The sequence below is a fragment of the Hyla sarda genome, chromosome 6, assembly GCF_029499605.1.
Source record: "Hyla sarda isolate aHylSar1 chromosome 6, aHylSar1.hap1, whole genome shotgun sequence".
Lineage (NCBI taxonomy): Eukaryota > Metazoa > Chordata > Amphibia > Anura > Hylidae > Hyla > Hyla sarda.
This window is the reverse complement of record NC_079194.1, coordinates 232,702,876-232,729,584: the sequence shown is the minus strand read 5'-3', so window position 1 is coordinate 232,729,584 and position 26,709 is coordinate 232,702,876. Positions and strand designations below refer to the sequence as shown.

Below are 26,709 nucleotides of genomic sequence, written 5' to 3'. Positions count from 1 at the left end.
TATTTACACATCCAACTTTAACGAAAAGTTGTAAAACACCTGTGCTGTGTTGTTACGTTCCTCGAGTGGTTTAGTTTCCAAAATAGTGTGCCACGTGTCTTTTTTTTTCTTTTCTGGGACCATAGGGACTTCCTGAATGTGACATGCCCCCCAAAAACCATTTCAGCAAAATTTGCTTTCCAAAAGCCAATTGTGACTCCTTCTCTTCCTCACATGGGGTATTTGCAAATTTTGGGGGACATTTTTTCCTATTACCCCTCGTAAAAATGTGAAATTTCTTTGGAAAAAATGCATTTTAGTGCATTTTACACATCCAACTTTAACAAAAAGTCGTCAAACACCTGTGGGGTGTTAAGGCTTACTGTACCTCTTTTTACGTTCCTTGAGGGGATTAGTTTCCAAAATAGTATGCCATGTGTTTTTCTTTTTTTTTTTTTCTTTTGCTGTTCTGGCATCATAGGGGCTTCCTAAATGCAACATGCCCCCCACAATTCATTACAGCAAAATTAATTCTCCAAAATCCCATTGTCGCTCCTTCCCTTCTGATCCCTCTAGTGCACCCACATAGCACTTTACATACACATATGAGGTATTTTGTTACTCAAGAGAAATGGGGTTACAAATTTTGGGGGGATTTCTCTCCTTTTACCCCTTGTAGAAATAAAAAAAAACTGGCTCTGCAAGAACATGCGAGTGTAAAAGATGAAGATTTAGAATTTTTTCTTTCACTTTGCTGCTATTCCTGTGAAACACCTAAAGGGTTAACGAACTTTCTAAATGTCATTTTGAATACTTTGAGGGGCGCAGTTTTTTTTTATAATGGGGTAATTCATGGGGTATTTCTAACTTGAAAGCCCCTCAAATCCACTTCAAAACTGAACTGGTTCCTGAAAAATTCTGATTTTTCATGAAAAATTGGAAAATTGCTGCTGAGCTTTGAAGCCCTCTGATGTCTTCCAAAAGTAAAAACATGTCAACTTTGTGATGCCAACATAAAGTAGGCATATTGTATATGTGAATCAATATATAATTTATTTGGAATTGGGATTTTTCACCAAGAAAGGATGCAAGTAACAACGAAAATTTACCACTATGTAAAAGTAGAATGTGCCACGAAAAAATTATCTCGAAATCAGAATAAACACTAAAAGCATCTCAGAGTTATTAATGCATAAAGTGACAGTGGACAGTAATTGCAAAAAAGTGCTCAGTCCTTAAAGCGTACTTGTCAGATCCTTGACCATGTACACCTAATTTTTATGTGTCTAGCACCTTTATTTACTTTTTTATTACACTTTTAATTTAGCTTACAGTCTGAATTCCTCTCAAAGGGAGGGGGCGTGGCCTCACTTTACAGGTCTCCGCCCCTCCCTCAGTATGCTGTCTGCTCACATCTCCCCCAGCAGTAGCAAAACTACAACTCCCAGCTTGTCCTCACTGACAATAGCGGGACACAAGCTGACAGTGGGAGGATTTTTCCTCCAGCTGGGAGCCCTGTGCTCACAGCTGTCAATCAATGAAGTGTGTCCATGACATAGGTGATGATGCATGGACACAAAAGGACTAGTATGTGTCCAAGCAGGGAGGGGCAGATGTTTGACTTGCTTTTTCAGTAATACTGAACATTTTCTAATGAACGCAATAGCAAAACCTATTGGTTTTACATGCTTTACAACATATCAAAAGTTTTTTGTATATGACAGTGCCCATTTAAGGTGAAAAAGGGCTCAGTCCTTAAGGAAGGTTAAAGAAGTTATGCTCCAAAACAGATTCACAGAGGTCTCCTCTTAATGGTCAGGCAGAGTACCTCTAAATCATGCTGTCCCATTGCTATTGCACTCTTATTTTTATTGCTAGTGTTGAGCGTGAATATTTGAAATGTGAATATCTGCACTTCATGATTTTGTGAATATTTAGAATATAGTGATATATATATATATATATATATATACATATATATGTATATATATATATATATATATATATATATATATATATATATATATATTTGTAATGACAAATATTCTATTTATTTTATTTAATTTTTTTGAATATGCGATATTAAGTGAAAATATGCGAATATGAAAATATCGGCAGGTTCAGAGGACATTGATCCCTCCTTTCTTTTAGATGAAATATATAATTGCGCATGTGCACTATGCAAATTTCATTACGTATTTTTGCATGAAAAATAAAAAATAAACGAACTTAGCGAATATGCAAATTTCACAAACATAGGATAAATATTCATCCATATATTCGCAAAATATCGCAAATTTGAATATGGCCCACGCCGTTCATCACTAATTATTGCATTATTATTATTACTATCATTATTATTATTATTATTTGGCTCCAGAGTCTATAAAAGAGAGCACTCCATAGCATAAAACCGAATGGGTAGGTATTGGTAGAAGTATTCTTTTTAAAGCCTCTTACCCCAGGTGGTTGTGTGAACTCACACACAACAATGGACAGAGTGTAAGGATTGTTAGAGCCCGGTCTGCAGCCTCCCAACCAAGTAGATAGTGACAAATGGACTTCAAAGGTGCGATGGGTCTTTTGCGGCACTGACTCGGAACAGGCACATCAGGTGAGTATAAAAGGTTTATTAAAAAGCAACACGTTTCACCACACATGCGCGGCTTCATCATGAAGCCGCGCATGTGCGGTAAAACGCGTTGCATTTTAATAAACCTTTTATACTCACCTGATGTGCCTGTTCTGAGTCAGCGCCGCAAAAAAACCATTGCACCTTTGAAGTCCATTTGTCACTATCTACTTGGTTGGGAGGCTGCAGACCGGGCTCTAACAATCCTTACACTCTGTCCATTGTTGTGTGTGAGTTCCCACACCCACCCTGGGGTAAGAGGCTTTAAAAAGAATCCTTCTACCAATACCTACCCATTCGGTTTTATGCTATGGAGTGCTCTCTTTTATATTTTCTGGATGCTGTATGGCTTTGTATACCTGGCAGCAATATAGCAAATTATTAGGACACTGTACATTAATATTTACTTGATGCCAGTCTGTAGTGCCTGGATTAGATGGAGCATTGCCAGTCCCTAACTGTTCATCTAAGGTTTAATGAATACACTGGACACAGCAATGTGTCATACAAGAACTGTACACAATGTTCATTACGTCTGAAGGCGATAAATTGCCCAGATGTTCTCTCTTAAAATAATGCACATACAGTATACTGCTCTACCCCCAGATGTGGCCCAGACTAAGAGCAACAATAGGAACTACAATTGTGTTAAGATGTACTTAGCCACGTCAAATCATTTGTTTAACTAGGTCTGATTCCATCCAGGCTTCCTCAATCACAACATTGCTTTATATTTAACATTACAGCCTCTTGGTCTCCCGAGAGCCCACAGCTCCCTCTGTCACCCAGTGAGTCTGTGCTTTGTCTTCCTTCACTTATTATTTCCAGTGATGTCATGAACTGAATTTTCCAGCTACAGACTATATAATCTCTCCTTATTCAAGCCATAATACGCCCACTCGGATCAAACATTGCTCTATGCACATAGGTTATTTCTTAGGATTTTTCTTAATTCAGTGTTACGGCAGCTGTGAGCAGTGAGATGCATGCCACCGTGCAAGCAGTGAGACGTATGCCACCATGCAAACAGTGAGACGTATGCCACCATGCAAGCAGTGAGATGTATGTCACCATGCAAGCAGTGAGACGTATGTCACTGTGCAAGAAGTCAAAGGAATTATCTCTACAGGTTTAATTTCTTGCTACCTCCTGCATAGGGTATGTTACCCTATACAAATATTCAGTGTCTTTGAGATGTTCTTGACAGCTATCAAAAAGCTTTATAAAAATGAATGGGAAAACCTGAAATTATTTTATTTTTACTATATTAGGTATGTTTAAAAGCAAAAGTGGGACAGACAAGGAACACCAACTGAAGCCATCAAGGAGAAGTATGCCATGTTTAGCCCAGAGCCAAACCCACCCTCAGCATCTGAACAAGCAGTCTACAGTGCTCCAGCAGAACAGAGTCCAGCCTCAACTTGATAGTGAAGCCTCCTCAGCAATCGATGTAGAGCCTCAACAAGGTAAGACCTATTGATTTTTAACTTAATAGGAATAAAATGTCAAAAGATGTGGGAGCTGAAAGCAGAAGGACAATTGTAGTGTGTGAGCTTTGTAGTTGATTGTAGGGTATATATAAATATATATATGTATATATATATATATATATATATATGTGTGTGTGTGTTTGTGTGTGTATATATATATATAGATATGGACAAATACTGCTAGAAAAGGAGCTTGGCACTGCTTCCCCTGTTAGCGTCCAATATTCAGATCGGTACAGGTGTAATGTGAGTCCCTTTGGGCTTCGGTGTGGTGCAAGCGTGGAGAACAACAAGGACTGAATACAGATAAGTAAAAGAAACACGCTGCGACTCACCACCACTTTTGCTTTGTCTTTAATGCCACGAGTAAGTGCATCAATGCTGGTACTGGCAATCACAAGACATCGGGACGGTGCTGGAGGGGAGAGAGGTAAGTGCAGACACTGCGGGGAGGTCCCAAGACGACCAGCTCGTGTAGTTTCCGGAAGAACCAAAAGTATACTGGCTATTCAAATAAATCACAGCATTTGTAGTTATATATATATATATATATATATATATATATATATATATATATATATATTATTATTATTATTATTATTACTATAAAAAAAAAATAATGTATATATATATATATATATATATATATATATATACCGTATATATATATATATATATATATATATATATATATATTATTTTATATTTAAAAAAAAATTCTAAGGGATATTCAAGTGTAATTTTGTATTTTTGCTTTGGACTGTTCCTGACATGGACAAAGGTGTCAGCAGAAAGCACTGTGGTCAGACAGAAAAGAATTCCAGCAAAAAATACAACTTCCTCTGTAGCATTCAGCAGCTGATAAGTACTGGAATGATTAAGATTTTTAAATAGAAGCCATTTACAAATCTGTATAACTTTCTGACAAATGGTGATTTAAAAAAAAAAATGTTTTCCACTGAAGTACCCCTTTAAGGATGACATATGTATAAAATTTTAAATGTTTGAATTTGTTTGTGATAATGGTAATGTCCGTGTAGAAATAACACTGACATGGTCCCTTTCCCAGGAGAATTCTATTACTCTGTCTGTTGGGAATTGATGTTGACATTAGAATTAGCTGAATTATAGTTATTTCAATTCCCACTGGGGACACTGGGGGACATGTATCATTGCCTTTAGACTACTTTTCACGTCTACCGATTTTGCGCAATTGCATTTTTTTTGAATTTGGGTTGCGTTTTTTTTGGTGGATGATTTTCTAAAGTTGTCACCATTTTGGTTTACCGTAGACAACTTAATCCAGTGGACTGTTATTTATAATTTGCGCTCAAAAAATTTAGACTTTTTTTGGCGCAATTGTGTTATTTTTGTCAAAATCGTCTACAAATCTACGAGTGATAGCAAGGACACGTAGAAAGTGTCTGATGCTCCACTGTTTAAAGCCAAGCAAGCATGGGTGTTGAAATTGTGTGTTAATTAATTTTTTGGTGCAAGTGTCTCTAGAATATTTGATGTAATTGGCCAGTGCTTTCCGTTATTTCCGTTTACACTTAACACATTTTTTTTCAAATATATTTTTATTTTTTACAAACATAAAAAAATAAAAAAACATATTCCAAATTAACTACATTGTTATTTCACAATGTAGTCAGCATCCTTCTTTTTTGACATTCTCAACATGTACTTTTACTATTTTGACTATTTTCCCACCAAACCATAAACATATGTGAATCTGTTGGTCGTCTTAAGAACACAATTTTAGTGTCTGCACAACAGATGCGATTTCCTAATCTATAATCAGCTGACCTCGAATCTGTGCCGAAACATGCAATGGGTGGGTGGCTGATGTGTGGGAGGGAGAAAAGTGACCTCACACTTACAAACAAGGAACTATGGGATTTGTAGTATGAGAGAACAAACTCCAACAGGATATACCCAGTTCACAAAAAGATAGCCACAGTGTTATGGTAAGCTCACAACATAGTCATTTAGCCCAAAGACAAGCGCAGGTACGTATTAAATAACCTAATGGTGGAAAACCCCTTTAACTTCTTATACTCAATGAGCTAGTCGCTCTGCATCTGGCTCAGGGAATGTACAGTAGGTCCAAATCTGAATTGCCATTAAATCTAAAATTAATTTAATGGCTCAATTCTAAAAAAAAATCCTGGAAGGCTTACTTTTGTTAATTATAGATCTTATTCGGCTGTGGTTACATCTTCTTTGAGGCCTCCCCTCATATTTGATGGACATCATGACAGAACCCAACAGACCCCATTATAAATCAGTGATGTTTATTGGGCACGGCTGGTGTATGACAAATCCATCACAGCTTATATTCTATTTCTATGCTTCAAGAACAGAACAAAATAGTGACTCAGGAACAAAGTGTCCCTGTAGGGTTACAGCATGTGGCTCCATAAACGATAGCAGCATATTCCTGGGAGGTAATGGCATTACTGGACCTTGGCACTTGGACACAATGCATATCACTGGCATTAATAGTTTAGGTAAGGGGCATATCACATGGTATTATCTATAGTAGACTATTTCTCTTTTAAACCTTATAATAAGTTAGCACCGACTGTAAAAAGGAAAAGTGACCTGCAATACCAGACACAGCCTATGGAAAAGAGAGGTGCTGTTTTAGGAAGACATTAGCCTTGTATTATTCATCTCATAAAGCTCCTTTTAAGTATGAATGTAATTGATTTATTTATTTTGCTGTATAAAGGCCTTCTGCATGTGTATTTGACTACTAGGAGCAATAAGGAATTGCTTTGCACATATCCTATTTTCTAGAATAGAGGATTTTTTGTTTGTTTTTTAGTAAAATTTTACATGATAATTTCATACACACCAGTTACTATATTAGAGAGCTTCTGGTTTCCATAAATTGCACTGAAGATGGCTAATAAAGGTACTTTCCATTGAAAGAATATGCAAAGTGGAACAGTGCACCCTGAACTTAAAATCTGCACCTATTGTTCCATATAGAAAGTAATTTCAAATATATTTTTACTGCTGGGTGGATACATTACTTTTTTTTTTTTTTTTTTTTTATAAAACTGTTTATTTAGAAACAATTTTCATTTTCCATAGAAGAAAGAAAACTAACCATGGTCACAGAATAAGGTCAAGCACAAAGAGCATATAGTAGCTTGAAAGTAACAAATTAGCTTTCAAGGGGATGAATATAGTAAACTGACGCCATTTCAGTGAACTAAAACCTTGAAATCTTAATTTTTTTTCCAGAATATAACAAAATGCAACATATCATTTATTATAGACACATTTGGAGGAGATGCTTGTTATCACAGCATAAATGTGCAAATACATGTCACTGTATCCTCCTCTGCGCCTGTGCTCCTTGCTTGAGTACTGCTTTGGAGGGGGCACAGTGGTCTGTATATCACATGCTCCCCCATAGGCAGACATGTATAGATAAAGAAGCTCTCCGGCCACACAGGGACTGTTTATTCCGTGGCTTCATCTTCATATCTTCTAACACAGTTAGAGGGGCGTAGACAAGGGGTCTGCAATGCCCAGGGTCACCACGCTTTATTCCACTTATGTTAATACATCGGTAATGTATAATTGACACACAGGTCCTGGGCACATGTGTTGACGCTCAGTGTTACGACGAACATGCATTGAGTCAATGGCGCATGCACGGAGGATTTATGTGTCAATTACACAACGGCGATGCAGTAACATAGAAGGAGCATATTCATGGCTGTTTGTGAGTGTTGGATAAAGTGTTGTTTATGGAGATAAAGCCCCAGTATAAACAAACAACAGTACAACTGCGGTGTGGGCAGGTAAACTCGGCTTAAGCTCAGTGTGGATAGTTTTATATAGTGTGTTTATGTGACAGGTGCTCTTTAATTTCAAAGAGCGCTCGATAATTCTTCTTTTCCCCTGTGGTGGTGCTGCAGAAAATTAAACTCTTGCTGTCAGGTTTCTCCTCAGATTACGGCTGATCTCTGGGGGTCCAATAGCAGGGTCAGGTATCCACCTAACAAAAGAGGGATTATCCAAAGCAGACAATCCTTATATGATGGTAATGGACATAAGAAATGTCGTAAAGGAAAAGCCTTAAAAGAGTATGCCGTCCCTAGACATCTTATTCTACATCCAAAAGGTAGGGAATAAGATGTCTGATCACAGGGGGTACAGTCACTAGGACCCCCCACAATCTCTGGGCCAGACCACCAGCATTCTGAACATTTATGTTTAAAACACTGGGTTCGGACAGCCATGGTCTTGACAGCTGTAGTAGCTTGTCACTGCCCCACCCATAGACATGAATGGAGGGGGCATGACGTTATGACCACAGTTTCCTAAACCTAGGAGATTGCAGCCCAGAGATCCAGGGGTCCCAGCAGCCGGACCTCTGCAATCAGGCATCTAATCCTCTATCCTTTGAATAGGGATAAGATGTCTAGAGGCGTAGTACCCCTTTGATGTGCTAGTGTGAAGACTATTAACAGAGTAACATAGTTCATAAGGTTGACAAAACAGTCCATCAGGTTCAACCTATACTCCTTTTATGTCACTGCTGTGTTGATCCAGAGGAAGGAGATAATGCCCTTATAAGGCTGATGGCAATTGCCCCACACCAGGGAAAAAATTCCTTTCCAATTCCCCATATGGCAATGAGAATAAATTCTTGGATCAACAATCTTTCCACATAAATCTAGTATTCATAACCTGTAATGTTATTATTCTCCAGAAACATATCCAGGCCCCTTTTGCAGTCTTTTATTGTGTTCATCATGACCACCTCCTCTGGCAGAGAGTTCCATAGTCTCACTGCTCTTACAGTAAAGAACCCCCATCTGTGCTGGTGTAGAAACCTTCTAGGCATAGAGGGATACCCCCTTGTTATAGATACAGTCCTGGGTATAAATAGATCATGGGAGAGATCTCTGTACTGCTCACTGATATATTTATACATATTTATATAGTTGCTCCTTATGCATTTTTCTTCTAAACTAAATAACTCTAAACTACTATTACTGGGCTTTGATGTCTGAAGAATTCCAAATCACTTTTGATATCATATTTATTTGCCTTCCTTTGTGGTATACTTAATGGTTCTAGTTTCTTTAGCACTGCCTGTGCACTTTAAGTGCCTTTAATTGTTATTTGCCAAAGAGTGATGTTTGTATATATCCATGCTAGCGACCAATATCGACCATATAGCCTCAAAAAAGCAACAAATGAACTGGTTATTGACTGAAGAAGAAATGGACTGTGTTGTGCTCATTCTCCACATATAAGCCGTCTGATTTTATCCAAGAAAAGGAAAAAAGAAGCATTATTTCTTTACTATTGTCAGACCTGACCGGGAGCGGGGTGATGGTTGGTTGGGAATGCTAGAAACGTTATAAATATAGGTCTGAGATAGAGATATGCTCAATACAGTCATAACTCGCCCAAGATAAGGTAGGATTCAATTTATTTAGTTTTTTTTGTATTGCTGAAGAAACACATATTGGTAGATATATGGGCTCACACACATTTCCCAAATACTATTCAAATACTAGAATTATGCCTTGAGGAAGTAGAATTGTCTATCTGCTATGTTACCGATCATTGAATTATACAGCACTTAAAAATCCAGGTATTTGCTATGGGGAAGAAGGTAAGGGGACCTAAGATGCATTCTTTGCATTATATGACCCGTCGGCTATAACTGTTATTGGTGGACTTGTTTTTATTGACTTTTCGGGAGTTATTCTCTGCAGAAATTCAGTGAATGTTGCATTCTGTCTGTAATGCTGTAGACCCATGAATTAAGTAAATGCCTTCTCTAGGATTCTTGTTAGGTCTGATAGAAAGAACAAAAACTGGCAATTGCAATGTTATAAAATGTGTGGGATAAAGATTGTGACTGTGATATTTATGAGAATGCTAGCAGCTTACCGCACTACGAGAGTGAACAGACTGCAGTATTCTACCAAGTAGCTGACCTAGTATAACCTCCAGGAACAATAAAAGGGGTATTCACCATCTAAAGTCACTGAGACAAGAGGGAAAAGTTATCCTCATGTACTTGATAGGTTTAATTCTGCACACCTTTCCAGTTTTTGGGCTTATGCAATTACCTAAAATGTCCTACAAATGGGGATATATGGATTTTTTTTAACCCCTTCAGGACCAAGCCCATTTTGGCCTTAAGGACCAGAGCGTTTTTTGCACATCTGACCACTGTCACTTTAAACATTAATAACTCTGGAATGCTTTTAGTTATCATTCTGATTCCGAGATTGTTTTTTCGTGACATATTCTACTTTAACATGGTGGTAAATTTTTGTGGTAACTTGCATCCTTTCCTTGTGAAAAATCCTAAAATTTGATGAAAAATTTGAAAATTTTGCATTTTTCTAACTTTGAAGCTCTCTGCTTGTAAGGAAAATGTATATTACAAATAAAATTTTTTTTTATTCACATATACAATATGTCTACTTTATACAATATGTCTGCATCATAAAAGTGACGAGTTTTTACTTTTGGAAGACACCAGAGGGCTTCAAAATTCAGCAGCAATTTTCCAATTTTTCACAAAATTTTCAAACTCACTATTTTTCAGGGACCAGTTCAGGTTTGAAGTGGATTTGAAGGGTCTTCTTATTAGAAATACCCCACAAAAGACCCCATTATAAAAACTGCACCCCCAAAGTATTCAAAATGACATTCAGTCATCATTTTAACCCTTTAGGTGTTTCACAGGAATAGAAGCAAAGTGAAGGAGAAAATTCACAATCTTCATTTTTTACACTCGCATGTTCTTGTAGACCCAATTTTTAAATTTTTACAAGGGGTAAAAGGAGAAAATGTATACTTATATTTGTAGCCCAATTTCTCTTGAGTAAGCACATACCTCATATGTCTATGTAAAGTGTTCGGCGGGCGCAGTAGAGGGCTCAGAAGGGAAAGAGCGATAAGGGGATTTTGGAGAGTCCGTTTTTCTGAAATGGTTTTTGGGGGCATGTTGCATTTAGGAAGCCCTTATGGTGCCAGAACAGCAAAAAACCCTCACATGGCATACCATTTTGGAAACTAGACCCCTTGAGGTACGTAACAAGGAATAAAGTGAGCCTTAATACCCCACAGGTGTTTCACGACTTTTGCATATGTAAAAAAAAATTTTTTTTTTCACTAAAATGTGTGTTTCCCCCAAAATTTCACATTTTTCCAAGGGTTAATAGCAGGAAATACCCCCCAATATTTGTAACCCCTTCTCTTCTGAGTATGGAGGTACCCCATAAGTTGACCTGAAGTGCACTATGGGTGAACTACAATGCTCAGAAGAGAATGAGTCATATTTGGCTTTTTGAGAGCAAATTTTGCTCGGGGGGCATGTCGCATTTAGGAAGCCCCTATGGTGCCAGAACAGCAAAAAATACCCACATGGCATACCATTTTGGAAACTAGACCCCTTGAGGAATGTAATAAGGAATAAAGTGAGCCTTATTACCCCACAGGTGTTTCATGACTTTTGCATATGTAAAAAAAAAAAAAAAAAATTCCACTAAAATGTGTGTTTCCCCCCTAATTTCACCTTTTTGCAAGGGTTAATAGCAGAAAATACTCCCCAAAATTTGTAACCCCATCTCTTCTGAGTATGGAGGTACCCCATAAGTTGACCTGAAGTGCACTATGGGCGAACTACAATGCTCAGAAGAGAAGGAGTCATATTTGGCTTTTTGAGAGCAAATTTTGCTCGGGGAGCATGTCGCATTTAGGAAGCCCCTAAGGTGCCAGAACAGCAAAAAAAAACACACATGGCATACCATTTTGGAAACTAGACCCCTTGAGGAACGTAACAAGGGGTACAGTGAGCATTTGCCCCCCACTGGTGTCTGACAGATCTTTGGAACAGTGGGCTGTACAAGTTTTCATTTTCATGGACCACTGTTCCAAAGATCCGTCAGACACCTGTGGGGGGTAAATTCTCACTGCACCCCTCATTACATTCCGTGAGGGGTGTCGTTTCCGAAATGGGGTCACATGTGGGGTTTTGTTTTTTTTTGCGTTTGTCAAAACCGCTGTAACAATCAGCCACCCCTGTGCAAATCACCTCAAATGTACATGGTGCGCTCTCCCTTCTGGGCCTTGTTGTGCGCCCCCAGAGCACTTTGCGCTCACATATGGGGTATCTCTGTAGTCGGGAGAAATTGCGTTACAAATTTTGGGGGGCTTTTTTCCCTTTTACCTCTTGGGAAAATGTAAAGTATAGGGCAACATCAGCATGTTAGTGTAAAAAATAAAACATTTTTACACTAACATTCTGGTGTAGACCCCAACATTTCCTTTTCATGAAGGGTTAAAGAAGAAAAAGCCCCCCAAACCTTGTAACGCAATTTCTCCCGAGTACAGAGATGCCCCATATGTCGCCCTAAACTGTTGCCCTGAAATACAACAGGGCTCCAAAGTGAGAGCGCCATGTGCATTTGAGGCCTAAATTAGGGATTTGCATAGGGGTGGACATAGGGGTATTCTACGCCAGTGATTCCCAAACAGGGTGCCTCCAGCTGTTGCAAAACTCCCAGCATGCCTGGACAGTCAACGGCTGTCCGACAATACTGGGAGTTGTTGTTTTTCAACAGCTGGAGGCTCTGCTTTGGAAACAGTGGCGTACCGGACGTTCTTATTGGGGCAGGGGGGCTGTGTAGGGGTATGTGTATATGTAGTGTTTTTAACTTTTTATTTTATTTTGTATTCGTGTAGTGTAGTGTTTTTTAGGGTACAGTCACATGGGCGGGGGATTACAGCGAGTTTCCCAGCGCAAAATTTGCTGCATCTCAAGATGCGAGAAACCCACTGTAAAAGCCTCACCCATGTGAATGTACCCTGTACATTCACGGGGGTGGCGGGGGGGGGGGGGGGGGGGGGGGGCTTGCATCAGCTGTTGCAAAACCACAACTCCCAGCATGCATGGTCTGTTAGTGCATGCTGGGAGTCATAGTTTTGCAACAGCTGGAGGCACACAGGTTAGGAAACACTGAGTTAGAAACAGACAATGTTTCCCAACCAGTGTGTCTCCAGTTGTTGCAAAACTACAACTCCCAGCATGCCCAGACAGCTGAAGGGCATGCTGGGAGTTGTAGTACGGCAACATCTGAAGGGCCAGATGTTGCTGAACTAAAACTCCCAGCATGCCTGGACAGTCAGTGCATGCTGGGAGTTGTAGTTTTGCAACAGCTGGAAGAGCACAGATTGGAGACCATTATACAATGGTCTCCAAACTGGGGCCCTCCAGATGTTGCAAAACTACAACTCCCCAGCATGCATGGTCTTTTAGTGCATGCTGGGAGTTATAGTTTTGCAACAGCTGGAGGCACACAGGTTAGGAAACACTGAGTTAGAAACAATGTTTCCCAACCAGTGTGTCTCCAGCTGTTGCAAAACTACAACTCCCAGCATGCCCAGATAGCTGAAGGGCATGCTGGGAGTTGTAGTTCGGCAACATCTGAAGGGCCAGATGTTGCTTAACTAAAACTCCCAGCATGCCTGGACAGTCAGTGCATGCTGGGAGTTGTAGTTTTGCAACAGCTGGAAGAGCACAGATTGGAGACCATTATACAATGGTCTCCAAACTGAGGCCCTCCAGATGTTGCAAAACTACAACTCCCAGCATGCTCAGACAGCCAAAGGCTGTCTAGGCATGCTGGGAGTTGTAGTTTTCAGACTCCTAGAAGCAGCAGTGAAGATCTTCACTGCTGCCTCTGAGGACTACATACTTACCCGTCGCTGCTCGTCCACGTGGCCGGTCCCGCGCTGCTCCTCGGTCCCGCCGCTGGATCAGGTAAGTCCGCCGGTCCCCACGTGTTCCCCCCGAATGCCGCAGGTCCCCGCGAGCCCCTGCAGCCTTCGTCCCCCGTTCTGCCCGACTTCCAGGGGTGGGCAGTGCGGGGGATCTGAACTTTCACCCCAGATCACTGTGATTGGTCCACAGGGACCAATCACAGTGATCGCTGACCAGGACCATCAATTGATGGTCCTGGGGGTGAAGCAGAAGTTGTTCCCTGCTGGAAACAGTGGGACTTCTGCCAGTTAACCCGTGCGATGCTGCGCATCGCCAGGTTAACTGAATGTCATTTATAAACACCGGGATGCGCGAACGCACTGCACAACCCGGCGTTTATATATGACATTCTGCGGGAAGGGGTTAAGGTTTCAAAAGCATTCAACTTCAAATTCACAATTTTCTTCTCTCTTGTCCACACATACCAACAGCTTAACATGAAATTATTTGTAAATACATATACTTTATTTGTAAATTTGCATACATTTTATATATATATATATATATATATATATATATATATATATATATAGATAGATAGATATTATTTGGAAGCCAGCCATTAAGATACACTGGTTGACATCTTCTGTCCAAAGTCTCTGTGTTAGGTTTAGTTACCAAAGTGCAGTCAATGGGGTCTATCTGTAGTATTATAGCCGTAAGTGTGTGCACTTACATAGTTACATAGATTGGAAATAGACGCAGGTCCATCCAGTTCAACTGTATATTATTTATTGCTTATATAGCACTAATATATTCCACAGTGCAGTACAGAGACTGCCATATTCTCATTCATCATATTACACAAACACCTTTAAGGGGAGCTAGTTAACCTACCAGTATACTTTTTAGAGTTAGGGAAATAACTAAAGTGCCAAGAACAAATTCTCATTACTATGTGTTATCATCTGAATGTTGGCTGTCCGGGCATGCTGGAAGATATTGTATATATATATATATATATATATATATATATATATATATATATATGTACAGTACAGACCAAAAGTTTGGACACACCTTCTCATTCAGAGTTTTCTTTATTTTCATGACTATGAAAATTGTAGATTCACACTGAAGGCATCAAAACTATGAATTAACACATGTGGAATTATAAACATAACAAAAAAGTGTGAAACAACTGAGAATATGTCATATTCTAGGTTCTTCAAAGTAACCACCTTTTGCTTTGATTACTGCTTTGCACACTCTTGGCATTCTCTTGTTGAACTTCAAGAGGTAGTCACCTGAAATGGTTTTCACTTCACAGGTGTGCTGGTGTGGAGGAGGAGGTGTGATGGTGTGGGGGTGCTTTGCTGGTGACACTGTTGGGGATTTATTCAAAGTTGAAGGCATACTGAACCAGCATGGCTACCGCAGCATCTTGCAGCGGCATGCTATTCCATCCGGTTTGCGTTTAGTTGGACCATCATTTATTTTTCAACAGGACAATGACCCCAAACACCTCCAGACTGTGTAAGGGCTATTTGACCAAGAAGGAGAGTGATGGGGTGCTGCGCCAGATGACCTGGCCTCCACAGTCACCAGACCTGAACCCAATCGAGATGGTTTGGGGTGAGCTGGAAAGCAGAGTGAAGGGAAAAAGGGTCAACAAGTGCTAAGCATCTCTGGGAACTCCTTCAAGACTGTTGGAAGACCATTTCAGGTGACTACTTCTTGAAGCTCATCAAGAGAATGAGTGTGCAAAGCAGTAATCAAAGCAAAAGGTGGCTACTTTGAGGAACCTAGAATATGACATATTTTCCGTTGTTTCACACTTTTTTGTTATGTATATAATTCCACATGTGTTATATCATAGTTTTGATGCCTTCAATGTGAATCAACAATTTCCATAGTCATGAAAATAAAGAAAACTCTTAACAAGGTATTTCCAAACACACACATATATATATATATATATATATATATATATATATATATATATATGTATATGTATGTACAGGGTGGGCCATTTATATGGATACACCTTAATAAAATGGGAATGGTTAGTATATGTGAGGGGGGAAACTTTTCAAGATGGGTGGCGACCATGGCGGCTATTTTGAAGTCGGCCATTTTGAATCCAACTTTTGTTTTTTCAATAGGAAGAGGGACATAAAACTTATTGGGAATTTCACAAGAAAAACAATGATGTGCTTGGTTTTAATGTAACTGTATTCTTTCATGAGTTATTTACAAGTTTCTGACCACTTATAAAATGTGTTCAATGTGCTGCCCATTGTGTTGGATTGTCAATGCAACCCTCTTCTCCCACTCTTCACACACTGATGGCAACACCGCAGGAGAAATGCTAGCACAGGCTTCCAGTATCTGTAGTTTCGGGTGCTGCACATCTCGTATCTTTACAGCATAGACAATTGCCTTCAGATAACCCCAAAGATAAAATTCTAAGGGGCTCAGATCGGGAGACCTTGGGGGCCATTCAACTGTCCCACGATGACCAATCCACTTTCCAGGAAACTGATCATCTAGGAATGCTTGGACCTGACACCCATAATGTGGTGGTGCTCCATCTTGCTCCATTTTTTTTTTCTTCTCTACTTTTCGTACTTGTGGGTACTATTCCTACAATGGAATAGCGACCCAAATTTATACGATGTAAAGAGCGGCGCATGGGTACTAAGGTGATAGTATGGAACATAAGGGGAATGAGAGATAGTATAAAGCAATCATGGGCATGGCAATCATGTGAGTTCTAAAAAATCATGCCCCTGGGATTGTTGGGTTATTGAAAACCCATTTAGAAAAGAATAGTGCATACTTGGTTAAATGAAGTTGGTGAGCACATTATTACCTCTAGTTTGCTACTTCCTTTTCAGGGGGGGGGGGGGGGGGTTGCAGTTTTATTTCACAAAACAGTAAAAAGGGAATTAAAAAATAAATGATTGGATCGGGAGGGTAGATTTTTTCCTTTGTATATTGCAAGCTATATGATTTGATATGCGTTTTAGCATTTGTGTACCTACCCCCTCCATACTCATCTGACACTCTAAAAAACTATTTGAATTTTATATGTCTAAAGATGCATGCCCCGTGTTGGTTCAGGGTGATATGAACTGCTTGATGAATGAGGAGTTGGATAGGTTAAGGTACAAAGAGACTGGTAAAAACTTGGGTCAAACACCTTTGGTGAAGTTGTGTAGAGATATAGGATTGAGAGATAGATGGAGGATGCAGAATCAACAAAAAAACGTTTTCATGTTGGAATAAAACTTGCCAGACCATGTCCCGAATAGATATGTGTCTGGTTAATATACTCGGTTTAGATAAAGTTAGTAAGATAAATTATTTAACAAGATGCTTATCTGATCATTCCACTGTAGAAATTATAATTGATACTGAGGGAGAGGGGAGGCAGGGTACCAATAAAATTAATCCCCATTGGTTAAACCTCATAGATCTTGGCAGAATTAATTGGGGTGATGAATTGGGGTTCGGCAGATGATTTAATTGTGTGGGAAACTAGAAAGGCTTTCCTGAGAGGGGAAATAACTAGAGCAATTATTTATAAGAAGAAAGAGTTTTAAAAAAAGGAAGAAGGATTGAAAAGAGCAATAAGAGAAGCGGAAAATAAAACTGTAGAGGATCCCTCTGTAGAGAATAGGAGGAATGTCCATGCTGTAGTTTACTCATAGTTGAATTCACATGTGCATTGATAGGTTGTCTTGCTTTATCTGTGCTTTTGGTATTTGTTATAATGTCCATAGACTTGCACTATTTTTATTTTTGCCAAGTAGTCATATTTCTATTTAGGCAGTCAAAAAAATAGATGCATAATGTTCAAAAAAACCTGAAGTTGAATCAAAGGTGTCCATATCTCATCGGGTTCAACGCGTTTCTTTGCCAAAATCTTCAGAAACCATCTTGCGGCTTTCCTTATCTGATTGGCACTGTTTGGTGTGCAACTCTGATGGCGGTCGTACAACAAACCTCACACTACTTCCTCCTTTTTAAACGACTAAGTGCCCACCCACTTTTTTTCCCACCTGCGGAGCACTACCAATTGTGTGCAGACTCGTCACCACTCTGACATAGCTGTCTGCACTGACTGGACTTCTTTCCCCTCAGGTGCTCACCTAATGAATGGGTTTTATTTTGTCAGGAGCGGCATGCTACATACTGACATTACTATCAGTTGTTTAACTGGACTGTCTCAAGGGTTTTACGAATGGCCATAGGTTTTGCTTGTTTACACAAGCCCTAATACATCTTATCCCCTATCCAAAGCATAGGGGATAAGATGTCTGATCGTGGGGGTCCCGCTGCTGGTTTCCTCTCCTACGAATTATGTGGGAAGAACTTTGAAAAAACGTGTGCAGGAACATCTAGCAGATATAATTAATGAAAGGGACACACCAGTCCGAAACCACTACTCACAATGTCATACAGGTTGTCTGGAGGGATTAACTGTGCAAGTGATGGAAGTCGTCCCTCCCCCAGTGCGGGGTGGAAATTGGGACAAAATGTTTCTGCAATGGGAAGCTAAATGGACGTTCTTGGTAGATTCATTAAAACCACATAGAATAAATGAATGTATAGCATATTCAGGTTATATCTGGATAACCCTGGTTTTGTGATGTCACACACGCTATCCGAAGTGAATGCGGGATGGTAGTGGAGTGACGCAATCCAGCCGTGTCTAGATGTTCCTGGATATATATGTATAAAAACTGTGCAACGATTGTGAAAGAATAAGTTAATTCCCTTGGCAAATACAGGTAGTGAATGCTACAGCTTAACTCTCTGTTAGATCTGTAAACAAGTAAAACTATGGACATTCATAAAAACAGTCCAGTTAAACAACTGATAGTAATGTCAGTATGTACCATGCCACTCCTGATAAAATCCAATCCATTCACAAATTAGGTGATCACTTGAGGGGAAAGAAGTCCAGTCAGTGCAGACAGCTATGTCAGAGTGATGACGAGTCTGCACACGATTGGTAGCGCTCAGCAGGTGGGCAAAAAAGTGGGTGGGCACTTAGTCCTTTAAAGGGAGGAAGTAGTGTGAGGTTTGTTGTACGACCACCATCAGAGTTGCACATCAAACAGCGCCAATCAGATAAGGAAAGTAGCAAGATGGTTCCTGAAGATTTTGCAAAGCAACGCGTTGAACCCGATGAGATATGGACACCTGTGATTCAACTTCAGTTTTTTTTTTTTACACTATGCATCAATTTTTTGACTGCCTAAATAGAAATGTGAATACTTGGAAAAAATGCAAATAGTGCAAGTCTATGGACATTATAACAAATATCAATACTACGGATAAAGCACCTTATTCATGTTAAAATGCACTCCATGGCTTGCAAGGCAATCTATCAATGCACATGTGAATTCAGCTTTGAGTGAACTACACAAAAGCTTGGACATTAGGAACATTTGGGTTATTTATCATGAATGGTCTTGGCTAGATCATTTTTGTGGTTTGTCTAGATGCATTTTTTTTTTTTTTTGCGGTGCTGCTCCAAATTTATCATATTGTCACAGTGGCCAAATTCCGCTCAGATCTGCACCTAGATCATTTTCTACCCCGCTTTCAGATCATGTCTATCCTGCTTCTAAGGCTAAGATTCCACTTTTTTATATTTTTCTGGCTTTTTTTTTTTTTTTTCACAGAAAAAAATGCCAGAAAAAATGCCAGTGCAATTTCCTGCATCTGATGTTTTTTTCTGGCGTATTTGCAGTTGAGTGGAGATTCCATTTTTGGGTACAAAAAAAAAGGAAGCAGTAGGGATGGAAAAAAAAATTATTTAACAAAATTTTTATTGTTTATAACAAAATGTTTATACATTTTTAATAAAGTATGTGTGTGTTTCATTTTTTTCTGTCTATTTTTAACATTTTTTTTAGGTAGTACTGCTACTCCCAGCATGGAACAGACTGTTCAATTATGGGAGTAGTAGTACCTGTGCTAATAGACAGATCGCCCCGGGTGCAGTGACACCGGATGTGATCGTCCATAATATAGCAGAGATGCGGAGCAGCTCTATACAGCGCTCGCATCTCTGCACTATACTCCGGGCCGGCCAGTGATGTGAATAGAATTCACATCACTCATTCATATTTTCTGCCCAGAGTGGGGATTGGCCGGATGGTTGCAGCCAATCACCGCTCTCAGAGGGAAATATGAATGGTGAGTGGCTGTCCGGAGTATAGTGCAGAGATGCGGAGCACAGGAGAAAGCAGCTTTGCATCTCTGCAATAGAAAGGATGATTGCAGCGGGTGTCAGAAGTGATGCCTGCTGCGATCTGTAGGTGTATATATACGGCAATGCAGGCGACTTCACATCCTGTCCTCATATATTGTTGTCATATCCCAAGCCCATATCCCATCCTCATATCCCGACCCCCTATCTCGTCATCATATCTTGACCTCATATGCCATCCTCACATCCCGACCTCCTATACCGACCTCCTATCCTGACCTCCTATCCCGTCCTCCTATCCCGTCCTCATATCCTGACCTCTTATCTCGTCCTCCTATCTCGTCCTCCTATCTCGTCCTCCTATCCCGTCCTCCTATCCCGTCCTGCTATCTCCACCTCCTATCCCGACCTCCTATCTCGTCCTTCTTTCCCGACCTCATATCTCGACCTCCTATCTCGACCTCCTATGCCGTCCTCCTATCCCGTCCTCATATCCCGTCCTCCTATCCCGTCCTCATATCCCATCCTCCTATCCCGCCCTCCTATCCCGACCTCATATCCCATCCTCCTATTTCGATCTCCTATCCCGACCTCCTATCCCGCCCTCCTATCCTGACCTCCTATCCCGTCCTCATCCAGTCCTCATATCCTATCCTCCTATCTCGATCCCCTATCCCGACCTCCTATCCCGCCCTCCTATCCCGACCTCATATCCCGTCCTCCTATCCCATCCTCATATCTCGTCCTCCTATCTCAACCTCCTATCCTGACCTGCTATTCCATCCTCCTATCCAGTCCATCTATCCCAACCTCCTATCTTGACCTCCTGTCTCAACCTCCTATCACGAACTCCTATCCCGTCCCCCTATCCTGTCCTCCTATCCCATCCCTCTATCCCGTCCCCATATCCCGTCCTCTTATCCGGTCCTCCTATCCCGACCTCCTATCCCGACCTCCTATCCCAGTCCTCCTATCCCAACCTCATATCCCGACCTCATATCCTGACCTCCTATCCCGACCTCCTATCCCGACCACCTATCCCGACCTCCTATTTGTTCTTCTACTTGAGGATTGGGGGGCTGTCCTCAGTGTACAGAGCCCTGCTTGTCCTCAGTGTACATGGCCCTGCTTGTCCTCAGTGTGTGGAGCCCTGCTTGTCCTCAGTGTACAGAGCCCTGCTTGTCCTCAGTGTACAGAGCCCTGCTTGTCCTCAGTGTACGGAGCCCTGCTTGTCCTCAGTGTACTGAGCCCGGCTTGTCCTCAGTGTACAGAGCCCGGCTTGTCCTCAGTGTATAGAGCCCCGCCTGTCCTCAGTGTACAGAGCCCCGCCTGTCCTCAGTGTACAGAGCCCCGCTTGTCCTCAGTGTACAGAGCCCCGCTTGTCCTCAGTGTACAGAGCACCGCTTGTCCTCAGGTACAGAGCCCCACTTGTCCTCAGTGTACAGAGCCCTGCTTGTCCTCAGTGTACAGAGCACTGCTTGTCCTCAGTGTACAGGGCCCTGCTTGTCCTCAGTGTACGGAGCCCTGCTTGTCCTCAGTGTACGGAGCCCTGCTTGTCCTCAGTGTACAGAGCCCGGCTTGTCCTCAGTGTACAGAGCCCGGCTTGTCCTCAGTGTACAGAGCCCGGCTTGTCCTCAGTGTACAGAGCCCCGCTTTTCCTCAGTGTACAGAGCCCCGCTTGTCCTCAGTGTACAGAGCCCTGCTTGTCCTCAGTGTACAGAGCCCTGCTTGTCCTCAGGGTACAGAGCCCTGCTTGTCCTCAGTGTACAGAGCCCCGCTTGTCCTCAGTGTACAGAGCCCCGCTTGTCCTCAGTGTATAGAGCCCCGCTTGACCTCAGTGTACAGAGCCCTGCTTGTCCTCAGGTACAGAGCCCCACTTGTCCTCAGTGTACAGAGCCCTGCTTGTCCTCAGTGTACAGAGCACTGCTTGTCCTCAGGTACAGAGCCCCACTTGTCCTCAGTGTACAGAGCCCTGCTTGTCCTCAGTGTACAGAGCCCTGCTTGTCCTCAGTGTACAGAGCACTGCTTGTCCTCAGTGTACGGAGCCCTGCTTGTCCTCAGTGTACAGAGCCCTGCTTGTCCTCAGTGTACAGAGCCCGGCTTGTCCTCAGTGTACAGAGCCCCGCTTGTCCTCAGTGTACAGAGCCCCGCTTGTCCTCAGTGTACAGAGCCCCGCTTGTCCTCAGTGTACAGAGCCCTGCTTGTCCTCAGGGTACAGAGCCCTGCTTGTCCTCAGGGTACAGAGCCCTGCTTGTCCTCAGTGTACAGAGCCCTACTTGTCCTCAGGGTACAGATCCCAGCTTGTCTTCAGTGTACAGAGCCCCGCTTGTCCTCAGGTACAGAGCCCCGCTTGTCCTCAGGTACAGAGCCCCGCTTGTCCTCAGTGTACAGAGCCCTGCTTGTCCTCAGTGTTCAGAGCCCTGCTTGTCCTCAGTGTACAGTGCCCTGCTTGTCCTCAGTGTATAGAGCCCTGCTTGTCCTCAGTGTACAGAGCCCCGCTTGTCCTCAGTGTACAGAGCCCTGCTTGTCCTTAGTGTACAGAGCCCTGCTTGTCCTCAGGTACAGAGCCCCGCTTGTCCTCAGTGTACAGAGCCCTGCTTGTCCTCAGTGTACAGAGCACTGCTTGTCCTCAGTGACTGCACCTAATGTGGGGAACTATACTGCACCTAATATGGGGACTATACTGAACCTAATGTGGGGAACTGTACTGCACCTAATGTGGGGCGAACTGTAATGCACCTAATGTGGAGGGAACTGTACTGCACCTAATGTGGGGGGAACTGTACTGCACCTAATGTGAGGGAGCTATACTGCACCTAATGTGGGAGAGCTATACTGCACCTAATGTGGGGGAACTATACTGCACCTAATGTGGGGGAACTATACTGCACCTAATGTGGGGGGAACTATACTGCACCTAATGTGGGGGAACTATACTGCACCTAATGTGGGGGAACTATACTGCACCTCATGTGGGGGAACTATACTGCACCTAATGTGGGGGAACTATACTGCACCTAATGTGGGGGGAACTATATTGCACCTAATGTGGGGGGAACTATACTGCACCTAATGTGGGGGAAACTAATATGCTTTAAAATGCATGATTTTACCTTTTATGAACAAGAAAATGACGACGTGCCGGTATAATGACGCAACACTATGGGGCTGGTATGTAATTTTTTCCAGGGCTGGTTTAAACACCCTGTCCGGCTCTGATGCTAAATTACCATAAATTACCTTATTTACAACTATTTTATGTATACAGGTGCACACAGAACAAGGAATTATTTCACATTCATAAATATAATATTTAAAAGTATTTGTTAAAAGGAGAAGGGAGAAGAATTCATTGTAACTAAAAATATAAGATGCTTTGCCAGGAGGTTAGTCATGAAATGGCTCTAAAACCTAAATAGAAATTTGAGGCAGAAGTCAGGGCAATAAGAGAGGAGAAATGGTAGCAAGTGTTGAGGAATTTTAATGTTATCTCTTTAAATTGCGACTATAGGCTAATTCAGACTAGTGGTTTATTAAAAGTAATTTTCCCCAATGAGTTTAGTTAAATTTAGGTATAGAATTGAAGCTGAATGTCCGAGATGTAGCATGAATGAATGTAGAAGTACTGAATAGAGGTCTTAATAATAATTATAATGATAATAATAATAATTATGTGTGTGTATCTTAGGAGATAATCTTGTAGTGAGTGTGTGATGAGGGCAGATGTTGTTACCCTAGGGGCAGATGGCATTAACCCCTTGTTTTCGTGATGCCAGGGTTTAACCTCTTCACCACCCAAAGGTATTTCACTGGATCCTGGGCTAGGCAAATAATGACTCCGAAGCCACGTTACGGATCATCGGCAGCTTTACTGAAGTAGACAGGTGTAATAGTCTTGACATCTCAGTTAGGCCCAAGGAGGTGACCAGTGACTTCAGAGACTCTAGGGCTCGCTGGGACTTATGGTGGATTTGGGCAATTTGCTGCAGGCCCATGCTGACTTGATACAGACTGATCTTGACTAGACTAACTTCACAGACTTCACTCCATATATAACTTACCAGGTTTTGATGTTCACTTGTGGGGTAGCGGATTTGTGGAAGCGTGGCTGCATGGTAGGCTTTAGGCCTCCTTAGGACACCAGACACTCTCTCAGGACTAAACTTCACTGTTCCTCAGCAGCAACTACACAAGAGTCTGAACTAGATCCTGCAAGGGTTTATATGGGGGAGATTCTGGAGGGGTGCCATAGGTCACCCTTTTAGTCACGTGATCACTGGTACCTTCCTTGGTTACAATACATGTCAACAGTATTCAAAGGCACATAACAATATAAACACTAGTATTGAGCGACATTGGCCATATTCAAATTTGCGATATTTCGCGAATACATGGACGAACATTCGTCATATATTCGCTAAATTCGCATATTCGTAATATTCGCGTTTTATTTTCGTATATGCGCGTATGCGAAAATTAGCATATGCAAAAATTAGCATATGCAAAAATTAGCATATACAAAAATAGCATAAAAAATTAGCATTAAAAAATTAGCATATGCAAATTTCCGCACATGCAAAAATTCGCATGCCAGTCTCATACAGTAGTATTAGAGCCTTCTTACACCACACAAGCTGGAAGCAGAGAGAGGTGATCACTGTGATGTGTACTGTGAAAAAAAACTAAAAAAATAAAAACGAATATTCGTAATTACGAATATATAGTGCTATATTCGCGAATATTCGTGAATTTGCGAATATGCGATATTCACGAATAAAATTCGCTTTGCGAATATTCGTGAGCAACACTAATAAACACACTACTTTAGATAACATAGGCACTTAATGCTGTTTATGGAACATAGAGGAAAGGGGTGCCCAGCGGTCACTAAAATAAAGTCTACCTGACAGGACAGTAATTCCTGTACTGGGCTACCACAATCTCATGTAGCATTCAAGACAAGAACTATATTCTTACCTGTCTGGATTCTGCAGCATTAAAGGAAATCTGTCACCACTGCCACCTGCACTAACCTGTCGGTACCGACAGGTAGTGCAGGGGACACTGGTGACAACAGCACTTACCTTGTTTCATTCCATAGCGGGGATCTCCTGTAATCTCTTCCGTTAGTTTCACTCTGGGCACCCAGCTTGGGGCACGGGCAGAGCTTACTGACGTCACCACTGCTGTTCTCTCACAGCGAGACCCAGCAGAGAACAGCAGCGGATTGGGGCATGGGTGGAGCTAAGTGGTGTCACTGCTGCTCTCTGCTGGGTCCCGCTGTGAGAGAACAGCAGCTGTGACATCAGTAAGCTCTGCCCCTGCCCCAAGCTGGGTGCTCGGAGCGAATTTTACGGAAGAGATTACAGAAGTTCCCCACCATGGAATGGGACAAGGTAAGTACTGTTGTCACCAATGTCACCGGCACTACCTTTCGGTACCGACAGCTTAGTGCAAGTGACACTGGTGACAGATTTCCTTTAAAGACCACTAATGTAACATCTCCCTTGAACACTTTATTAGCCTTCTTCTAGCATTAATTCTATGTCAAGGAGTTGGATTTAATTGTACATTTGTATACAGCTCCCTAATTATTAGTGACTAATTGTACTTAAAAGCAATTAGATGCAAAGGCAAACAAAAGGGAAAAAATGAATGTGATCAGCCATGTAATGTGCTCACGCAGAGGAAAATATCATGTATAATTGTTATCAGTTGAGTACATGATTAAATAAGTGCATCAGGGAGATCATGGGGTTCCCTAGGACCCCCGCGATCAGACACCTTATCCCCAATCTTTGGATTGGGGATAAGATGTTTAGGGGCGGAATATCCCTTTAAGTGTTAAAGAGGCTGTGCTGAACTAATACCTCCCCATCAATACCCCTGTCTGCTTTGATTGATTGATGTACAGGGCTCCCCTTCCAGCACTGAGTTGTGCACATCAGTCTGTGGAGGCAGTCGGACTAGGGTAAAGGTTCAGCACTGCCTCTTTGACACTTGAGCTCTGGGCTTGATCTAGAACTGACAGGTTTCCTTTAAATTATTTCCTGCGAGCAATTCAGAGAAGATAGAAAAAGATCTTCAGTCTGTGACCACTCATGGGTCTCCTGTTCACCCACACTATTACTGTTATGCCGAGCGCTCCGGGTCCCTGCTCCTCCCCGGAGCGCTCACTACACTCTCGCTCCCGCAGCGCCCCGGTCAGATCCACTGACCGGGTGCGCTGCGATACTGCCTCCAGCCGGGATGCGATTCGCGATGCGGGTTGCGCCCGCTCGCGATGCGCACCCCGGCTCCCGTACCTGACTCGCTCTCCGTCGGTCCTGTCCCGGCGCGCGCGGCCCCGCTCCCTAGGGCGCGCGCGCGCCGGGTCTCTGCGATTTAAAGGGCCAGTGCACCAATGATGGTGTCTGGCCCAATCTTCCCAATTACCTTGATTAGTTTCCACCTGTGCACTCCCTACTTATACCTCACTTCCCTTGCACTCCCTTGCCGGATCTTGTTGCCATTGTGCCAGTGAAAGCGTTTCCTTGTATGTTCCTAGCCTGTGTTCCAGACCGCCTGCCGTTGCCCCTGACTCCTTGCTGCCTGCCCCGACCTTCTGCTACGTCCGACC

At 41.9% G+C, this 26,709-nt stretch overlaps 1 protein-coding gene across 3 annotated transcripts in view; it reads left to right on the top strand.

The window, feature by feature from the left end:
- The window catches only part of ANO3 (anoctamin 3), a 434,465-nt gene that overhangs the window by 174,138 nt on the left and 233,618 nt on the right, over window positions 1–26,709 (top strand). For 2 of the 3 annotated variants that reach the window (XM_056526698.1, XM_056526699.1), the window contains exon 2: window positions 3,883–4,077. In XM_056526698.1, the coding sequence (XP_056382673.1) occupies window positions 3,883–4,077 (195 nt within the window). Of the gene's footprint in view, window positions 1–3,573; window positions 3,770–3,882; window positions 4,078–26,709 lie in introns of those variants that run through there. The other variant, XM_056526701.1, reaches the window with a different exon arrangement.